Source organism: Dendropsophus ebraccatus, chromosome 1 (assembly GCF_027789765.1).
Source record: "Dendropsophus ebraccatus isolate aDenEbr1 chromosome 1, aDenEbr1.pat, whole genome shotgun sequence".
Classification (NCBI taxonomy): Eukaryota; Metazoa; Chordata; class Amphibia; order Anura; family Hylidae; genus Dendropsophus; species Dendropsophus ebraccatus.
Genome location: NC_091454.1, coordinates 142162641 through 142178676, shown reverse-complemented (window position 1 = coordinate 142178676; position 16036 = coordinate 142162641). Strand labels below are relative to the sequence as shown.

At 42.3% G+C, this 16036-nt stretch overlaps 1 protein-coding gene across 1 annotated transcript in view; it reads right to left on the bottom strand.

The window, feature by feature from the left end:
* Positions 1 to 6973, bottom strand: part of CA12 (carbonic anhydrase 12) — a 56962-nt gene extending 49989 nt beyond the window's left edge. Inside the window, exon 1 of the mRNA XM_069980629.1 lies at positions 6888 to 6973. Coding sequence (XP_069836730.1) covers positions 6888 to 6936 — 49 coding nt within the window. The 5' untranslated portion in view covers positions 6937 to 6973. The remainder of the gene's footprint in view (positions 1 to 6887) is intronic.
* Between the last annotated feature and the right edge of the window lie 9063 nt (positions 6974 to 16036).

Here is a 16036-nt window from a genome sequence, read left to right as displayed (position 1 = left end):
ATGCCCCCTTCTCTTCTCCCCCCCTTCCTTATAGATGCCCCCTTCTCCCCCCCCCTTCTTTATAGATGCCCCCTCCTCTTCTCCCCCCCTTCTTTATAGATGCCCCCTTCCTTATAGATTCCCCCTTCTCTCCCCCCCCTTCCTTATAGATGCCCCCTTCTCTCCCCCCCCCTTCCTTATAGATGCCCCCTCCTCTTCTCCCCCCCTTCCTTATAGATGCCCCCTTCCTTATAGATGCCCCCTCCTCTTCCCCCCCCCTTCCTTATAGATGCCCCCTTCTCTTCTCCCCCCCTTCCTTATAGATGCCCCCTTCTCTCCCCCCCCCTTCTTTATAGATACCCCCTCCTCTTCTCCCCCCCCCCTCCCTTATAGATGCCCCCTTCCTTATAGATGCCCCCTTCTCTCCCCCCCCTTCCTTATAGATGCCCCCTCCTCTTCTCCCCCCCCTTCCTTATAGATGCCCCCTTCCCTTCTCCCCCCTTCCTTATAGATGCCCCCTCCTCTTCTCCCCCCCTTCCTTATAGATGCCCCCTTCCTTATAGATGCCCCCTTCTCTCCCCCCCTTCCTTATAGATGCCCCCTTCTCTCCCCCCCCCCTTCCTTATAGATGCCCCCTCCTCTTCCCCCCCCCTTCCTTATAGATGCCCCCTTCTCTCCCCCCCTTCCTTATAGATGCCCCCTTCTCTCCCCCCCCCCCCTTCCTTATAGATGCCCCCTTCCGAGGAAAGCAAGTTTAAAAAAAAAGAAAAAAACTCACCTAACAACACGCTCCCCCGTCGAGCCTTTTTCCTGTCACCCCCTGTCTGATGCGCGGCTGCCGTCTGATGCCGCGTCCTAGCCCCGGCAGCGCGCGTATCATAGAGTTCTGTGTGGGCCTGTGGCCGCGACTTCCGGCACACGTCTCTGTGCCGGAAGTCGAACCGCAGCACAAGCCCACACAGAACTCTATGATACGCGCGCTGCCGGGGCTAGGACGCGGCATCAGACGGCAGCCGCGCATCAGACAGGGGGTGACAGGAGCGCTGTGGACCGGTCCCGTGCTCCTCCTGGCCCAGTGACTCCTTTTCCCTATGGTTGGGGAAAGGAGTCTCCGGGTCGGGAGGAGCACGGGACCGGCCCCCGGGTACAGCACCCGGGAGGCATGCTCAGCCGCCGGGTGCTGCAGGATATGTATGCTCCAGGGGCCCGCGTCACGGGCCCCTGATGCGGCGGGGCCCCGTAGCAGCCGCTACGGCGGTAGTTCCGCCAGTGCTGGGACTTGGGGAAAACGTTGTGTGATAGAAAACAGAGGGGGGTCATTGATGGAACATATTCAGATTGGGTTTTAGTTACTAGTGGGGTACCACAGGGGTCAGTGTTGGCTCCACTTCTTTTTAATATTTTTATTAATGATCTTGTAGAGGGGCTACAGAGTAAAATCCCAATTTTTGCAGATGATACTAAACTGGGTAGAGTAATCAGTACAGAGGAGGATAATATCATATTACAGAGGGATTTGGAGAAGCTAGAGGCTTGGGCGGTGAAATGGCAAATCATGTTTAGGCTATGTTCACACTACGTATGAGTCCGTAGTAGAGTTATGCTTCCCTAGCTTGATTCGAAGCGATCTGAAACAGGTAATTTACTTGGAAATCTTCGCCCAGCCCAATAAAACACACAGAACCTTTTGGATCTAAAAATCAAGTTCAATTTGGCTGAAATAAGTACTTCGTACGGGACCGCATGGAAATCCACGGCCGTGAGTTGGAACATTTCCGTCCTCAAACAATGGTCTTGTTAATTTTTCACGCCGCCGTATACGATCCGGCCGTAAGCTCATACGTAGTGTGCACTGTGCGGGCGTATATCGTATACTTTCAAGCGAACGCATCAACCTCAAAACTATGTGCGTATATTCGCGGTTCGCACTATGTCCGGAAAGATACGTAGTGTGAACATAGCCTTAATATGGGTAAATGTAAGGTTATGCACTTGGGCCATAGAAATAATAAGTACAGTTATGTGCTAAATAATAAAACACTGGGTAAAACTACTTCCGAAAAGGACCTGGGGGTATTGGTAGACAGTAAACTCAACTTTAGTGATCAGTGCCAGGCAGCAGCTGCCAAGGCTCATAAAATAATGGGATGCATCAAAAGAGGTATAGATGCTAAAGATGAAAACATAGTTTTGCCCCTTTATAAATCACTGGTCAGACCACACATGGAATACTGTGTACAGTTTTGGGCACCGGTATATAAGAAGGACACAGCTGAACTGGAGCGGGTGCAGAGGAGGGCGACAAAGGTCATTAAGGGAATGGGTGGGTTACAGTACCAGGACAGGTTATCAAGCTTGGGGTTATTTACGCTAGAAAAAAGACGTCTTAGGGGCGATCTGATTACAATGTACAAATATATGAATGGACAATACAGAGATCTTTGTAGTCAGACCACACATGGAATACTGTGTACAGTTTTGGGCACCGGTATATAAGAAGGACACAGCTGAACTAGAGCGGGTGCAGAGGAGGGCACCAAAGGTCATTAAGGGAATGGGTGGGTTACAGTACCAGGACAGGTTATCCAGCTTGGGGTTATTTACGCTAGAAAAAAGACGTCTTAGGGGCGATCTGATTACAATGTACAAATATATGAATGGACAGTACAGAGATCTTTGTAGTGGTCTTTTTACTCCTAGGTCTGTAACCATGACAAGGGGGCATCCTCTACGTCTAGAGGAAAGAAGATTTCATCATCAGCATCAACGGGGGTTCTTGACTGTACGAGCAGTAAGACTGTGGAACTCTCTGCCACATGATGTTGTCATGGCCTATTCATTAAATAAGTTTAAGGATGGCCTGGATGCTTTTCTTGAACAATATAATATTGCAAGTTATGGGCATTAGATTTCTGGTGATACATTGATCCAGGGATTGTTCTGGTTGCCATTGGGGTCGGGAGGGAGTTTTCTCCCTGTGATGGGGCAATTGTCATCTGCCTCAAAGGGGTTTTTGCCTTCCCTGGATCAACAAGGTAGGATTTCCCTAGGTTAACCCTGATGGACTCTTGTCTTCTTTCAACCTTATTTACTATGTTACTATGTCCGCGGTAAAAACGTCCGTTATTCAATACATTGTGTGCATTGGAAGTCCGTCTTTCCATTGACTTTAATGCATTGCCATTGCAGTCAGTTAAATTGCGGCAAAAGAGGACATTTTTTAAATAGCAAAATCAGCCACCTTTTCAATATTTTTGACGTGTAAACATAGCCATATTGTGTGAATGTGGCATTAGTGTCCCCACTCAGTAATGATGTCACCTTTATTGCCCCCAACATAGTAATATTGCCCTATTAGTAACAATGGTTCTCCCCATATTTCTGCCCATATAATAATGCCCCCTTAGTGTTAATTCCCTATATTGCTCTTCACTTATTAATAATACTCCCCTTATGGTGGTTTTACGCGGAACGATTTATCGTTCGAATTTGCACGATAACGATCGAATTCAAATATAATCGTACGTGTAAACGCAGAGAACAATAAAGCGATGAGCGAGAAATGGTTCATTTTGATCTTTCAACATGTTCTCAAATCGTCGTTGATCATTCACAAAAAATTCGTAGGTCGTTCCGTGTAAACATTCTTTCAACGATTTTACCTATGTGTGAGATAGGCTTAAGCGATCGCATAACGATTTTTCCGTACGATGTATTGTTCCGTCTAAACGCTGATCGTTATAAAAAAAACATTGGTTATTCAAAATCGTTAATCTTGCGATCGGGCGAATTATCGCTCCGTGTAAAACCACCATTAGTTTACCCCTTTATTGCTCTTAAAGTATTAATAATATCCCTATAGCATTGATGCCCCCATATTGCTCTCCACTTAACAATGCCCCTCTTAATAATGATGGCTCCCATGTTCCCCTCCGTGTAATAATAATACCCCCCTTAGTATTGACTTTGTAAAAAAAGTAAAGAAAATGTCAATATTTCCAGCTAACATCTGTTTTTCCTCAAACGCTTTAAATGACACCAGCCTGTTAGCATTACTTGTATACTCTGCGTGCGCATACCTAATAAAAATAGCAACAAAAATCTTGTGAAGAACAGAAAGCAAGGTGAACAGAAAGGGTTAATGACGCTTTTGCCAGGTTCAGCTAAAACTTAGTTTTCTCTATATTATAAGAATATTGAACTTATAGTATTAAAAAACCCTGCTGAAAACATTTACACTGTGTATATAGATCAGGTTGTACGTCACATCCATAGTTTAGTTTTTGCCAGGGTATACGTAGTGCTACTATCAGTAATTTACATATAATGGGACTGTTGCTTTCTTCTGCAATGGTTACATTGATCCTATTGTGTTCTGGGCAGACTAGTAGCTCCTTATAATCTGCACTGACCTGTCATTACAGTGATTATGTCCATAGCATAGGAGTCAAAGCACCTTGCAGGTCTGGAGAATGCAGCAGTGTATTCTATGAGAAACCTTTGGCTGTTTGTTGCCCCATAATTAGCTATGATGGATTTAATTACTGAGCTCAGATCTGCAGTGCAGCCTCTTATTTGGAGCCACACAATATTCATTACGTTAAATGTATCATTTTGTTTCATATGCAGAAACAGTGACCACATTTTAGAAACATGTAATTCTTGCAGCAGTAAATGGGAGCAAAAGCGATACAGACAAGAGAACAAATTATTTACTTTGATTAAAATCCCAAGACTTGACAAAATCCCAACAAAGGCAGACAAAGGCAGGAAATACTTTGGAACACCCAAGGCACATATCATGAGAAACCTTGTAAGCAAAGAATGACGTTACCCTCACATACAAGGTAAACACTGAATAATCTTGCTTGACACTTCCCAAAATGAGACAAAATATTGTTGCAATGTCCTATAATAAAGAAAAATGAATGGTTCCTCCATATTCAATTTGCCCTCAGGCTTTGACACTGCACCCAGTGACTGCTGTGCTACCCAATCAGTTTGGCTTTGGGCCACTCTTGAGGGTGTTGTTGGTCCTTTAACACAGAGATTTTTACAGAAACGAGTGCTGATTAACGAGATTGGCCCTCATTTTGGCGCAACAAATCAAGGGGCCTAGACTGTGCAAATAATCCCTATATCTGTGCTGTCAGTTTGAAGATCACAAGCAGAAGTCTATGCCTCCTCTGGCTGTAAATCATTCTGCAGGAGGTGAGGCCTGAAAATACAGATGGTGGCCAGCCTAGAGGAGATGTGCTCGATCACAAGCAGCTCGGATGTAAGTATACACTGCTGTTTGTGATCTTTAAACTAACAGCACAGATATATACATATTTGTGCTTTCAGTTTTCTTTTATTGTATCGGGGTCACATCCGCTGTTTACACAGAACAATGTGTGTCTGACAGCAATAAATTCAAACGCCTGCTCTTAAGACCTGAATTTACCAAAAAGCACCACTTGAGCTTACTTTCCTTAACTCAAAAATTACTTTATTAATAAAATCATATAAAGCAGAAATATCATACACAAAAAAATGAGGGGAAAAAATGATAACAGTACATTGGTCCCGGGGATCAGAATAAATATGGGTCATAAAACTACTTGAAAAATATATTGCATACATGAATGTATTGTGACACTAAAAGGGCATCAGATAACTAACAGTTCAAAAAGCAGAGGTCCCAGTAATTCTGTATTTATAAGTGCATAAGTGCATATACTAACAAGTCACTAGACACAGATGGAACCTGTAAACATCACACATAAGATTGCCGCCAGACCCAAAAAGTCACGTATCATAAACAAATAGCATAAGTTATCATGTCTTACCCATATTGTTGTTCCCCTGGCACACCCCGACGCGCGTTTCGCAGATGACCACTTTATCAAGGGGCATCAGCCGAGAATCAGGTGTTCCCCTGTCCTCACTTGATTGGTGGGCCTCATTGATTACATGGGCCAATTATCGCAGGACCATTTCTAGCAACGCTTGTAGCCAATTATCAGCCTGTGTAAAAGGCCCTTAAGTGGCCCCTAGGTTTTCACCCTTTAACCATCTCCTATAAAGAGCTGGTTCTCACTACTAGGTCGCTCTGTGGGTGGTGGTTATCACAGCAGACCAAGACACACTGGTATAAAGGCCCTATTACACGAAACGATCGGCGGTATTTGACAGATATCGGCCAATAATCGTCTTGTTTACTAGAAGACAACGATCAGCCGACATGAACGATGTTGGCTGATCGTTGTCTGTCATGTTGAAAGAAAAACGACTTAGATAGCAGTGATCTGCTGCCGTCGCTCTCTGTAATAGGAGTGGCAGCACAAAATCGCTGCTATCTTTTGTGGGCTGCCTGGACGATCTAGGGATCACCCAGGCAGCCCCCTGGCTTTTACCCGCTCGCTGCTGACGCATGTAATAGCGCCAGCAGCAACCGGGAACAATGAGCAAGTGAGCACTAACAGCGCTCGTTTGCTCCTCAACATCGCCCCGTTTAAGGGTCCCTTTACATACAAATATTAGACAGATTATCTGACAGATTTTTGAAGCCAAAGCCAGGAATGAACAAAAAACAGAGAACAGGTCAAGACTGAGATTTCTCCTCTTTTTAAATCCATTTCTAGCTTTGCCTTCTAAAATCTATCAGATAATCTGTCAGATATCTGTGTGTGTAAAAGGACCCTAAAGGCCTTCAAGAACTGTCAGACGACAGTTATCTCTCCTGTCTTCCCCATACACATGAATGTTTAACCATTTGAATCATGAATGGCAATTTTCTTTATGTATAGTTCATATATTATCATTATTATATTTATTATTGTATTTATTTATTTTTGGCATTTTGGGACATTTTTTGCTCTCAAAACATCATGCTCTAAATTTCAGTTAAAAGAAATAGTACTGACTTCCAGTTCCAGCGCACACAGGATGGCAGCACTGTGAAGGAGCTCCCATAGTAACTCGCTATAGACTCGGCTCCCAGCTGTTACCCGTTACCACGGTAAATACCAGAGCACCTGACATACTCCTCTACCCGTTAGGGACATGGATAAACAACAGCAGGGCGCTGGGAAGCAACACAGAGCCCCCTCTTCCTCTATACCTCTCCCACAGAGGGAGAAAACAAAATCCAAGATGTCTGTGTCTCCTCACACAGCAGCGCAGCACATCACCACAGGAGACACAAATATAAATCATTCACCTCCTGCTTCTTCTGAAATGGTCACAAATGACCCCAACACTGAATCTTTTATTCCTGGACTGTCTACTTCCTGTAAATCACTAGCCATAGAAGTGGCCAAAATAATAATACCAGACATTACTGCTTCCTTGGAAGCCACTATAATGACCTCACTATCTGCTATACAGGGAGACATTTCTCATCATACATGAATTAGAAGAGCGTCTACGGTTAGTGGAGGATGAACTAGCCACGACTAAATCTAAGCTACAAACAACTATGAAACTTACAGCAACATTAAGGGACAAGACAGATGATCTAGAAAATAGATCAAGACGGAGTAACCTTCGCATAATAGGTCTGCCTGAAAGCATAGCATTGTGACAATTATCCATCATCTGTACCTCAGAATTACCACAGACCCTAGGGTTACAAGGCTCTTGTCAAGTAGAAAGGGCACATCGTATAGGCCCTCCAGCAAACACTTTAACCCCTTCCAAAAAGGCGACTACCAATAAACCAAGACAAGTGATAGTCAAATATCTTAATTATGCAGATAAAGCTGCTATTTTACAGGCGTTCAGGAAAATGAAAACTGAAGTTCTTATAAGAGGTCACAAAAGTCTGATATTCAATGACTATTCTGCTACAGTAGTCCAAAAACGAAAAGCATTTGCACCAATATGTACGCTCTAGTACAGCAGCAAATAAGATTTGCACTCCTCTTCCCTGCTATTCTAAAAGTCTTCAAATCAGACGGATCTACCAGTGTATACCAGACCCCTGAAGAAGCTTCGTCTCTCCTAGAGAATTTGAGAGACCCGACTTCTGCTACTCCTCCTGGGGATAAGAACAAGAGACGACGTCTTGATAGTCCTACATCTCCTTCAGCAGATATGGAGTGATGAACTATACTGACTAACATGTCTAACAAGAGTCATCATCTTACTTCAGATATTTATTTATATCTCCTATTCCTTTATATTCCATCATTTTCTCCCTTTACTTATGCTCCTCCTATTCTACTATGACTTCCTAAGGTTTCACCCTAAAGAAAGAGTTTTCCTTTACCAAATTAGTCATGGCATTTGTTTACTTGTACAAATCCTGCTTGAATAGGAAAATGTATAGGAAGACATATTGCTATGTAGTATTATTGATATTAGCGAGTTACGTTTTCTCGCCATGTTTCTATTTGTTTTCTATTTCTTCTTTTTCTTGTATCTTTCTATTTTCTCACCAGGCTTTATGCCCGCTCGGAGTCAGCGAATACTCCGTATGTTTCTGTGTGAAAAAAGTGAAGTATTATACCAACTTTCTTTCGCTTATTTAGTTGTAAGATTTAGATATATTGCAATATTATTGCTATACTGCTCTCTGTATATATTATGTAACGTTTTTTTCAGTTTTTATGCTCTCAGGTCTAATTGTAACATGAATCTCTCATCCATATTTTTCTTATCCCTACTACTGCTGTGTGCTCTTGGGGTGCCTGCCTCTTATCGCTTCATCCGCTCCTGGCTTTTATGAAAATCGTTTCTTGGAATGTAAAAGGTTTGTGCTCTCCTTCCAAAAGAGCGCTCATCCTTAAACACCTTAGAAGACTGGGAGCAGATGTAGCGTTATTACAGGAATCTCGTTTGTCTGAATCAGATTATGTTAGAATGAAAAGGTTTTGGGTGGGTGAAGTCTTTGGATCTCCTGCTGAAAATAGGAAGCGTGGTGTGGTAACTCTTATTCATAGAAATTTTGTCCACTCTATTGTTTCTCAAACCTCGGACTCAGAAGGGAGATTTCACCACATGGTTTTGGATACTCCATCTGGACATATAAGCTTATATAATGTTTATGGCCCTAATAACAGACGAGCTCCATTTTTCCAACACTTAGAATCGTCCCTTCTTCAAGATGGTGAATCCAAAATAATAGTAGGAGGTGACCTCAATACAGTTTTACACCCGCATGAAGATAGGAAACGTTCCACTCCTCTGACAAGGGATTCTCCTCCTCCTGAATTATTTTTAACAAATTTGTTATCTAGTACTCATCTAGTGGATTCCTGGCGTCATCTTCATCCTGAAGAAAGAGAATTTTGTTTTTTCTCACATTCTCAGATGGCTTGGTCCAGACTTGACTATATGTTAGTCTCACAGGGAGCCTTGAGCCTACTAGATGACTCTGTCATAAATGATATGGTTATATCTGACCATTCTCCGATTACTTTAACCCTACGTGATTCTTACCCTAAAGAAACAGACATTATTTGGAGATTCCCAGCAGTTTTAGCTTCAGATGAAGTCTTCAAAAATCTTCTTAAAAAATGGTGGTCACAGTTTTGCGACACTAATTCGCAACATACCACAACTCCTATACTGTTCTGGGAAACTGCCAAAGCTGTACTAAGAGGCAATATAATCTCTTATCTCTCTGCACGTAAAAAAGAAGCGACCACCTCTTACAATACTCTTACTACTAAACTTCGTAATGCATTCACTACCTTCTTATCTTTACCTTCTGAACAAAATAAATCCCTTTGGTGTATAGCAAAAAAGGAATTTGAATTAGCTCAAGAAAAACTTAATAATTTATATAAAATATATAAAATTATTAGCTAACTTAGCAAAGAGTAAACACCCTATTTCTCCATAAACAAGGGAAAGACCCACAACTTCCATCCTCATATCGGCCTATTTCTCTTATAAATCAAGATTTAAAAATTCTTACGAAAATTATGGCTGACCGGCTTGCTTTATTTCTTCCTAAGTTGATTAGTAGCCACCAAGTTGGCTTTATAAAGGGCCGCTCAGCGATAACTCATATTAGGTGTCATGATCGCGCCTGAAAAGGCATCAGTGCCACCCTCTGCTGCGAAGATTAGACCTCTGTGCCAAAGACTGCAATTTTGGCCATAATCTTCCATTTATTCTGTGTTTAGTTTGCCTTGTTTTTGCCCTGTCTAAACTGTGTCTTATTCCTTCTGGTCTGCTAATTGTTTTCCCTGCCCCACCCATGTCTGTGCTGCTAAGTTTCCTCTGGTCATGTAACGGTTAACCTGCCTTTGCCTCAGTGATTGACAGCTGGTCCCTCCTATCATCTTCTGGACTTGGTTCCTGGTCTCCTATTTAAGATTGCAGCTTCTGCCTGTGCCTTGCCGGTTATTGACTTAGTCTCTGCCTGCTTGTGTGTTTTGTTTTCTGGTTTCTCCTGACTCCTGCTTAGTATCTTTTGACCTCCCTTGCCTGCCCCCGACAATATTGCCTGTTTTCTGACTACTCTTTTGGATCCTGATTTTGTACCTTTGCTGCCTGACTGTTGTGACCCAGACTGCTGACCATTCTTTATTGTGTTTTGTCTGTCTGTCTGTCTGTCTTTTCTTTTTGTCCCACCAAGCCAGTGCAGGGACCGCCGCCCAGTTGCTGCCCTAGGGTTTAGCCTAGGGGGGCAAGTAGGTAGAGTCAGTGGGGGGGCTGAGCTTAGGGCTCACTGTCTCTGTGTGTCTGGTGTCACCGGTTCCTGACATTAGAACAGTTCTAACCGTACAGGAAGTAGTACGACGAAGGGAAAATCCAAACCATTCACCAGGACTGCTTGCCTTAGACGCTGAAAAGGCATTTGATAATCTTAACTGGGAATGGATGGATATGACCCTCTCTCGTTACGGCATTACAGGACCTTTTAAAGATCTTATCTCTACCATATACAATAACCCAATAGCTCACATTCATACACCTGGATTCTTGTCTGACACTTTCCCAATCCTTAAAGGAACTAGACAAGGTTGCCCAATGTCCCCCCTTCTTTTTGATTTAGCATTAGAGCCCTTAATTAGATTTCTTCTCCTCACACCTGAATTTAAAGGCATTCAAGTAGGCAATGAAGAAGTACGTATAGCTTGCTTCGCTGATGACACCTTATTATTCCTAGAAAATCCCACATCACACATCCCTGGTGTTTTAAAAATCTTGAAAACTTTGGCTCATTTTCTGGTTTTAAAATTAATATTAATAAAAGCTAATTGTTACCCTTAATACCACACTTGGCTCCCCATATTTACCCTGAAGGTATAGGTATAGCAAAACAACACCTTTTATATTTAGGAATTAAAATTGGACATACCCCTTCTTCTCTCTACTCATTAAATTATATCCCAATCTTCCAAAAAATAGAACAAGAACTTGATAGGTGGAAAAATTTACCCCTTTCAATCTTAGGCCGTATTCATCTTATTAAGATGATGTCATTTGCTAAATTATTGTATCCCTTACAAATGATCCCCTTACTACTAAAACATAAGGATATTTCTCGACTCAGATCAGCCTTTACCAAATTTATTTGGAGGTCAAAACGACCAAGAATAGCATATGATACTCTCAGCCTCCCCAAACATAAAGGTGGTGCTCAATTACCTAATATCAGATTCTATAATTTGGCCTCCATTTTCAGACACATCAGAGACTGGATTGACGGTACTTCTTTCTTTTCTAATTATTCCTTGGAGTCTGCTCTTTCTTCTCCTTGGCCTTTGGCTTCGCTTCTTCACTTCTCTATTTCAGAACTACCCTCACATTTAAAACACAATGTTATTATCGCTGATTCCGTGGCCACATGGAAAGCTTTAAGAAAATTGTATTAACTCCCATTTAGTCTTTCTAAGTTTTTCCAATTATGGGAAAATCCCCTCTTTCTACATGGTAACATTAATCCTGACTATATGGTATGGAAACAAAAACAAATCACTGACTTAAGTAACTTACTGGACTCAGATAAGGGAGAGTTGTTATCTTGGGAAAAATTTAGAGACATGTATGATATCCCTCCCCATCACCAGGTTTTATTTGAACAACTGTGTTCTTTTGCTATTAATAAAGTTAAATCTTGTGCGAAGGCAGAAAAAAGTAATGATTTTGATTTTCTATGCTCCAATTCTTCTCCCACCTTATCTCTTTCACAAATATACCATAGGATATGTGTTGATTCCTTACACAAATCTCCTCCCCCTTTTCTTCGGAAATGGGCTGCAGAAATACAAACAGATAATTTGGAACAAAAATTGCTAAATAGCATCCGATATGTTACTGCAGCCACTCCCAGTGTGAAATTGAGGGAAATCCACTTCCGGCTACTCCATAAGGCAATTTACGTTTTTAACTTTTCTTACTCCACCATGCCAGATGATTTCTTGACATATTGTCCAAAATGTAAAGAACTTAGCGCAGATTTATTACACTTTGTTTGGTCTTGTTCTCAAATTCATACATACTGGCAATTAGTACAAACCTTTATTCAGAATACATGGAATGAATTCATACCTCTAACTCTACTCAGTTATGTTTTTCATGTTGTGGTGGCCGGGGATGGAGATCCCTCTAAAAAACCTATTGCCTCAAAATGTATTCATCTTACTCTGTTATTGGCCTTAAAAGGCTTACTAAACCACTGGATCTCTGACACACTTCCCACTATTTCTGAGCTAACAACCTCGCTTAAAGAAACTCTTCATTGGGAAATGCTGGATGCAATCCGCAACAAAGATGTTTCCACAAAAAATTTCATTAAAAAATGGAAATTTTTTCTCATAAAGGTTATGTAGCAGGAGGAGAGGGAAGCTGTTATGAAACACTTTTGTAATACTGTTTGGTATCAGACGGCGAAGGCAAGGGGCACCCTAGGAGTACTCAGAGTTCCTTAATTATATTAAAGATAGAGATTCTTTATCTACATTTCTTTCGATCCTGTAGAGCATTAATTTTTGTTCTTTAGATTCTATTGTTTTTTATAGCAAAATTGTTTTCAAACTTACTATATTGTATCCTATTTATGTCTTCCTTTGATATGTAACTGTATTGTTATAGACAAAATTTGAAAAATCTAATAAAAATATTTGGGGAAAAAAAAAAAAAAAGAAATAGTACTGGGTATTCATATAAGGCTGGGTTCACACTGCGTTTTTGCAATCCGTTTAACGTATACGTTTTATGGGAAAAAAACATGCAACTGTGTTCATCCGTTTTGATCCGTTTTTCCATTGATTTCCATTATAAAAAAAAACGGATAGAAACTGATGTGTTTTTTTAAAACAGACACAAAAGTAGTGATGACTACGTTTTTCTGTCCATTAAAAGTAATCAATTAAAAACGGATACATTGAACGGATTGCAAAAACGCAGTGTGAACCCAGCCTACAGGATTCTGTACTAAACTAAAGCTGGTTTGTGAAGTTAGATAACACAGGAGCTCAAAGGAGCCATGTGAAAAATCTGCTCCCTACTAAAGTGAAATGAATCCATTTATCTGTAATACATTTGTCCATGTACTGAAGTTGCACACTTGTGTAACCAAGAGAGTTATAACAGAAATCTATCCACCACTTTCTTAAAGGTTTCTTTAGTGGTGATGGCAACATCATGTGAGGTTAGTTGTATAGATATTGGTCTACTGCTCCTGAAACAGGGCAATAACGGTTTCCAGTATTTTATAGGTATGTCACCTGTTGTCATGGGAAGGGCACGTGTACATGGGTATTTTTTCTTAGTGTTATTATATTATGTTATTGTAAAAACAATTGATCATGTAAGACCAAAGACCAAACATTCAATTCTAATAACACAAACTTCTGTAAAAAGTGCATAAGTTTAAATCAGGTGAATACTGCAATCAAAATAATGGGACAATTCTCTCTCTCTCTCTCTCTCTCTCTCTCTCTCTCTCTCTCTCTCTCTCTCTCTCTCTCTCTTTCTCTCTCCCTATACTAGAAAATGTACCCAGCGCTGCTTGGGTATTAAGTTTCAGTGTGTTAATTAGATTTGTTCCAAGGTCGCCCAGGAGGCCAATATATGCCCTTGTTTTTTTTTTTTGTTTTAGGGGAAATCACCAGGAGCCCTAAATGCCCCTTTATACGCTATATACCCCGACAGTTCTGCACTGTTTATGTAAACTGTAGCTTATGCACATTAGATATAAACTAAAAACTTTAAACATTCTAAATACCTAATAGCTAAACTGAGATGTCATGTGATCAGACTCTATACAGAGACTGGTTATATACATTTTCAGTCTAATATACAGCCTGGTTATATGCAACATTGGCAGTGTTATACAGTATACAGCCTGGTTATATGCAGCATTGGTAGTGTTATACAGTGTACAGCTTGGTATACAGCATTAACAGTGTTATACTGAGCCTGGTTATATACTACATTGGCGGAGTTATATACAGCCTGGTTATATACAACATTGGCAGTTATATACAGCCTGGTTATATACAACATTGGCAGTGTTATATACAGCCTGGTTATGTATAACATTGGTAGTGTTATGCTGAGCCTGGTTATATACAGCATTGACAGTGTTAGTCGAGGTCCTGTATACTTGTAGTATATATTTGGTGGAGGTCCTGTATACCAGTAGTGTATAGTTCTGGGGTCCTGTATACCTGTAGTGTACTGTTTGCTGCAGACCGTAAGTGTGTGTGTGCAGAAAACCTGCAGCTTATAATAATAAGTGCATACACAATCCTGCATCATCATAATCTGGCCCTTTTAGGCTCTACCTTTCATCCTTGGTGAGGACAACACAGAAAAGGTTTCAAAGTTTCTAATACTGTATACACCCCCTCCCTGCAGGTAGCCCTCATACTGTATACACTCCCAAATTCCCCTCCCCCTTGCAGGTATTCCTATACTGTATACACTCCCTCCCTACAGGTAGCCCCCATACTGTATACACCCCCCCTGCGGGTAGCCCCCATACTCTATACACTCCCCCCACTTGCAGGTAGCCCCCATACTATATAGACCCGTTCCCCCTTGCAGTTAGTCTCTATACTGTATACACTCCACCTCCACAGGTAGCCCCCATACTCTATACACTTCCCCCTTCTTGCAGGTTGCCCCCATACTGTATACACTCCACCCCACAGGTAGTCCCCATACTCTATACACTCCCCCCACTTGCAGGTAGCCCCCATACTCTACACTCCCCCCACTTGCAGGTAGCCCCCATACTCTACACTCCCCCCACTTGCAGGTAGCCCCCCTACTGTATACACCCCCTGCAGGTAGTCCCTATACTGTATACACTCGGCCCCTGCAGGTAGCCCCCATACTGTATACACTTCCCCCCTTCTTGAAGGCTGCCCCTATACTGTATACACCCCCCTTGCAGGTAGTCTCCATACTGTATACACTCCCCCCTTCTTGCAGGTTGCCCCCATACTGTATACACTCCACCCCTGCAGGTAGCCCCCATACTTTATACACTTCACCCCCACAGGTTGCCCCCATACTGTATATACTCCCCCCCTGCAGGTAGCCCCCAAACTGTATACGCTCCCACTTGCAGGTAGCCTCCATGCTGTATACACTCCCCCCTTCAGGTAGCCCCCATGCTGTATACACTCCCCCTTCAGGTAGACCCCCATGCTGTATACACCCCCCCAGGTAGCCCCTATGCTGTATACATTCCCTAACAACCCTTACTGTATACATTCCCCAACATCATCACCCTGCAGGTAGCCCCCATACTGTATACACTCCCCTCCCTTGCAGGTAGCCCCCATACTGTATACACTTCCCCCCTTCTTGAAGGTTGCCCCTATACTGTATACACCCCCCCTTGCAGGTAGTCTCCATACTGTATACACTCCCCCTTCTTGCAGGTTGCCCCCATACTGTATACACTTCACCCCCGCAGGTAGCCCCCATACTGTATACACTTCACCCCCACAGGTTGCCCCCATACTGTATATACTCCCCCCTGCAGGTAGCCCCCAAACTGTATACGCTCCCACTTGCAGGTAGCCCCCATGCTGTATACACTCCCCCCTTCAAGTAGCCCCCATGCTGTATACACTCCCCCTTCAGGTAGACTCCCATG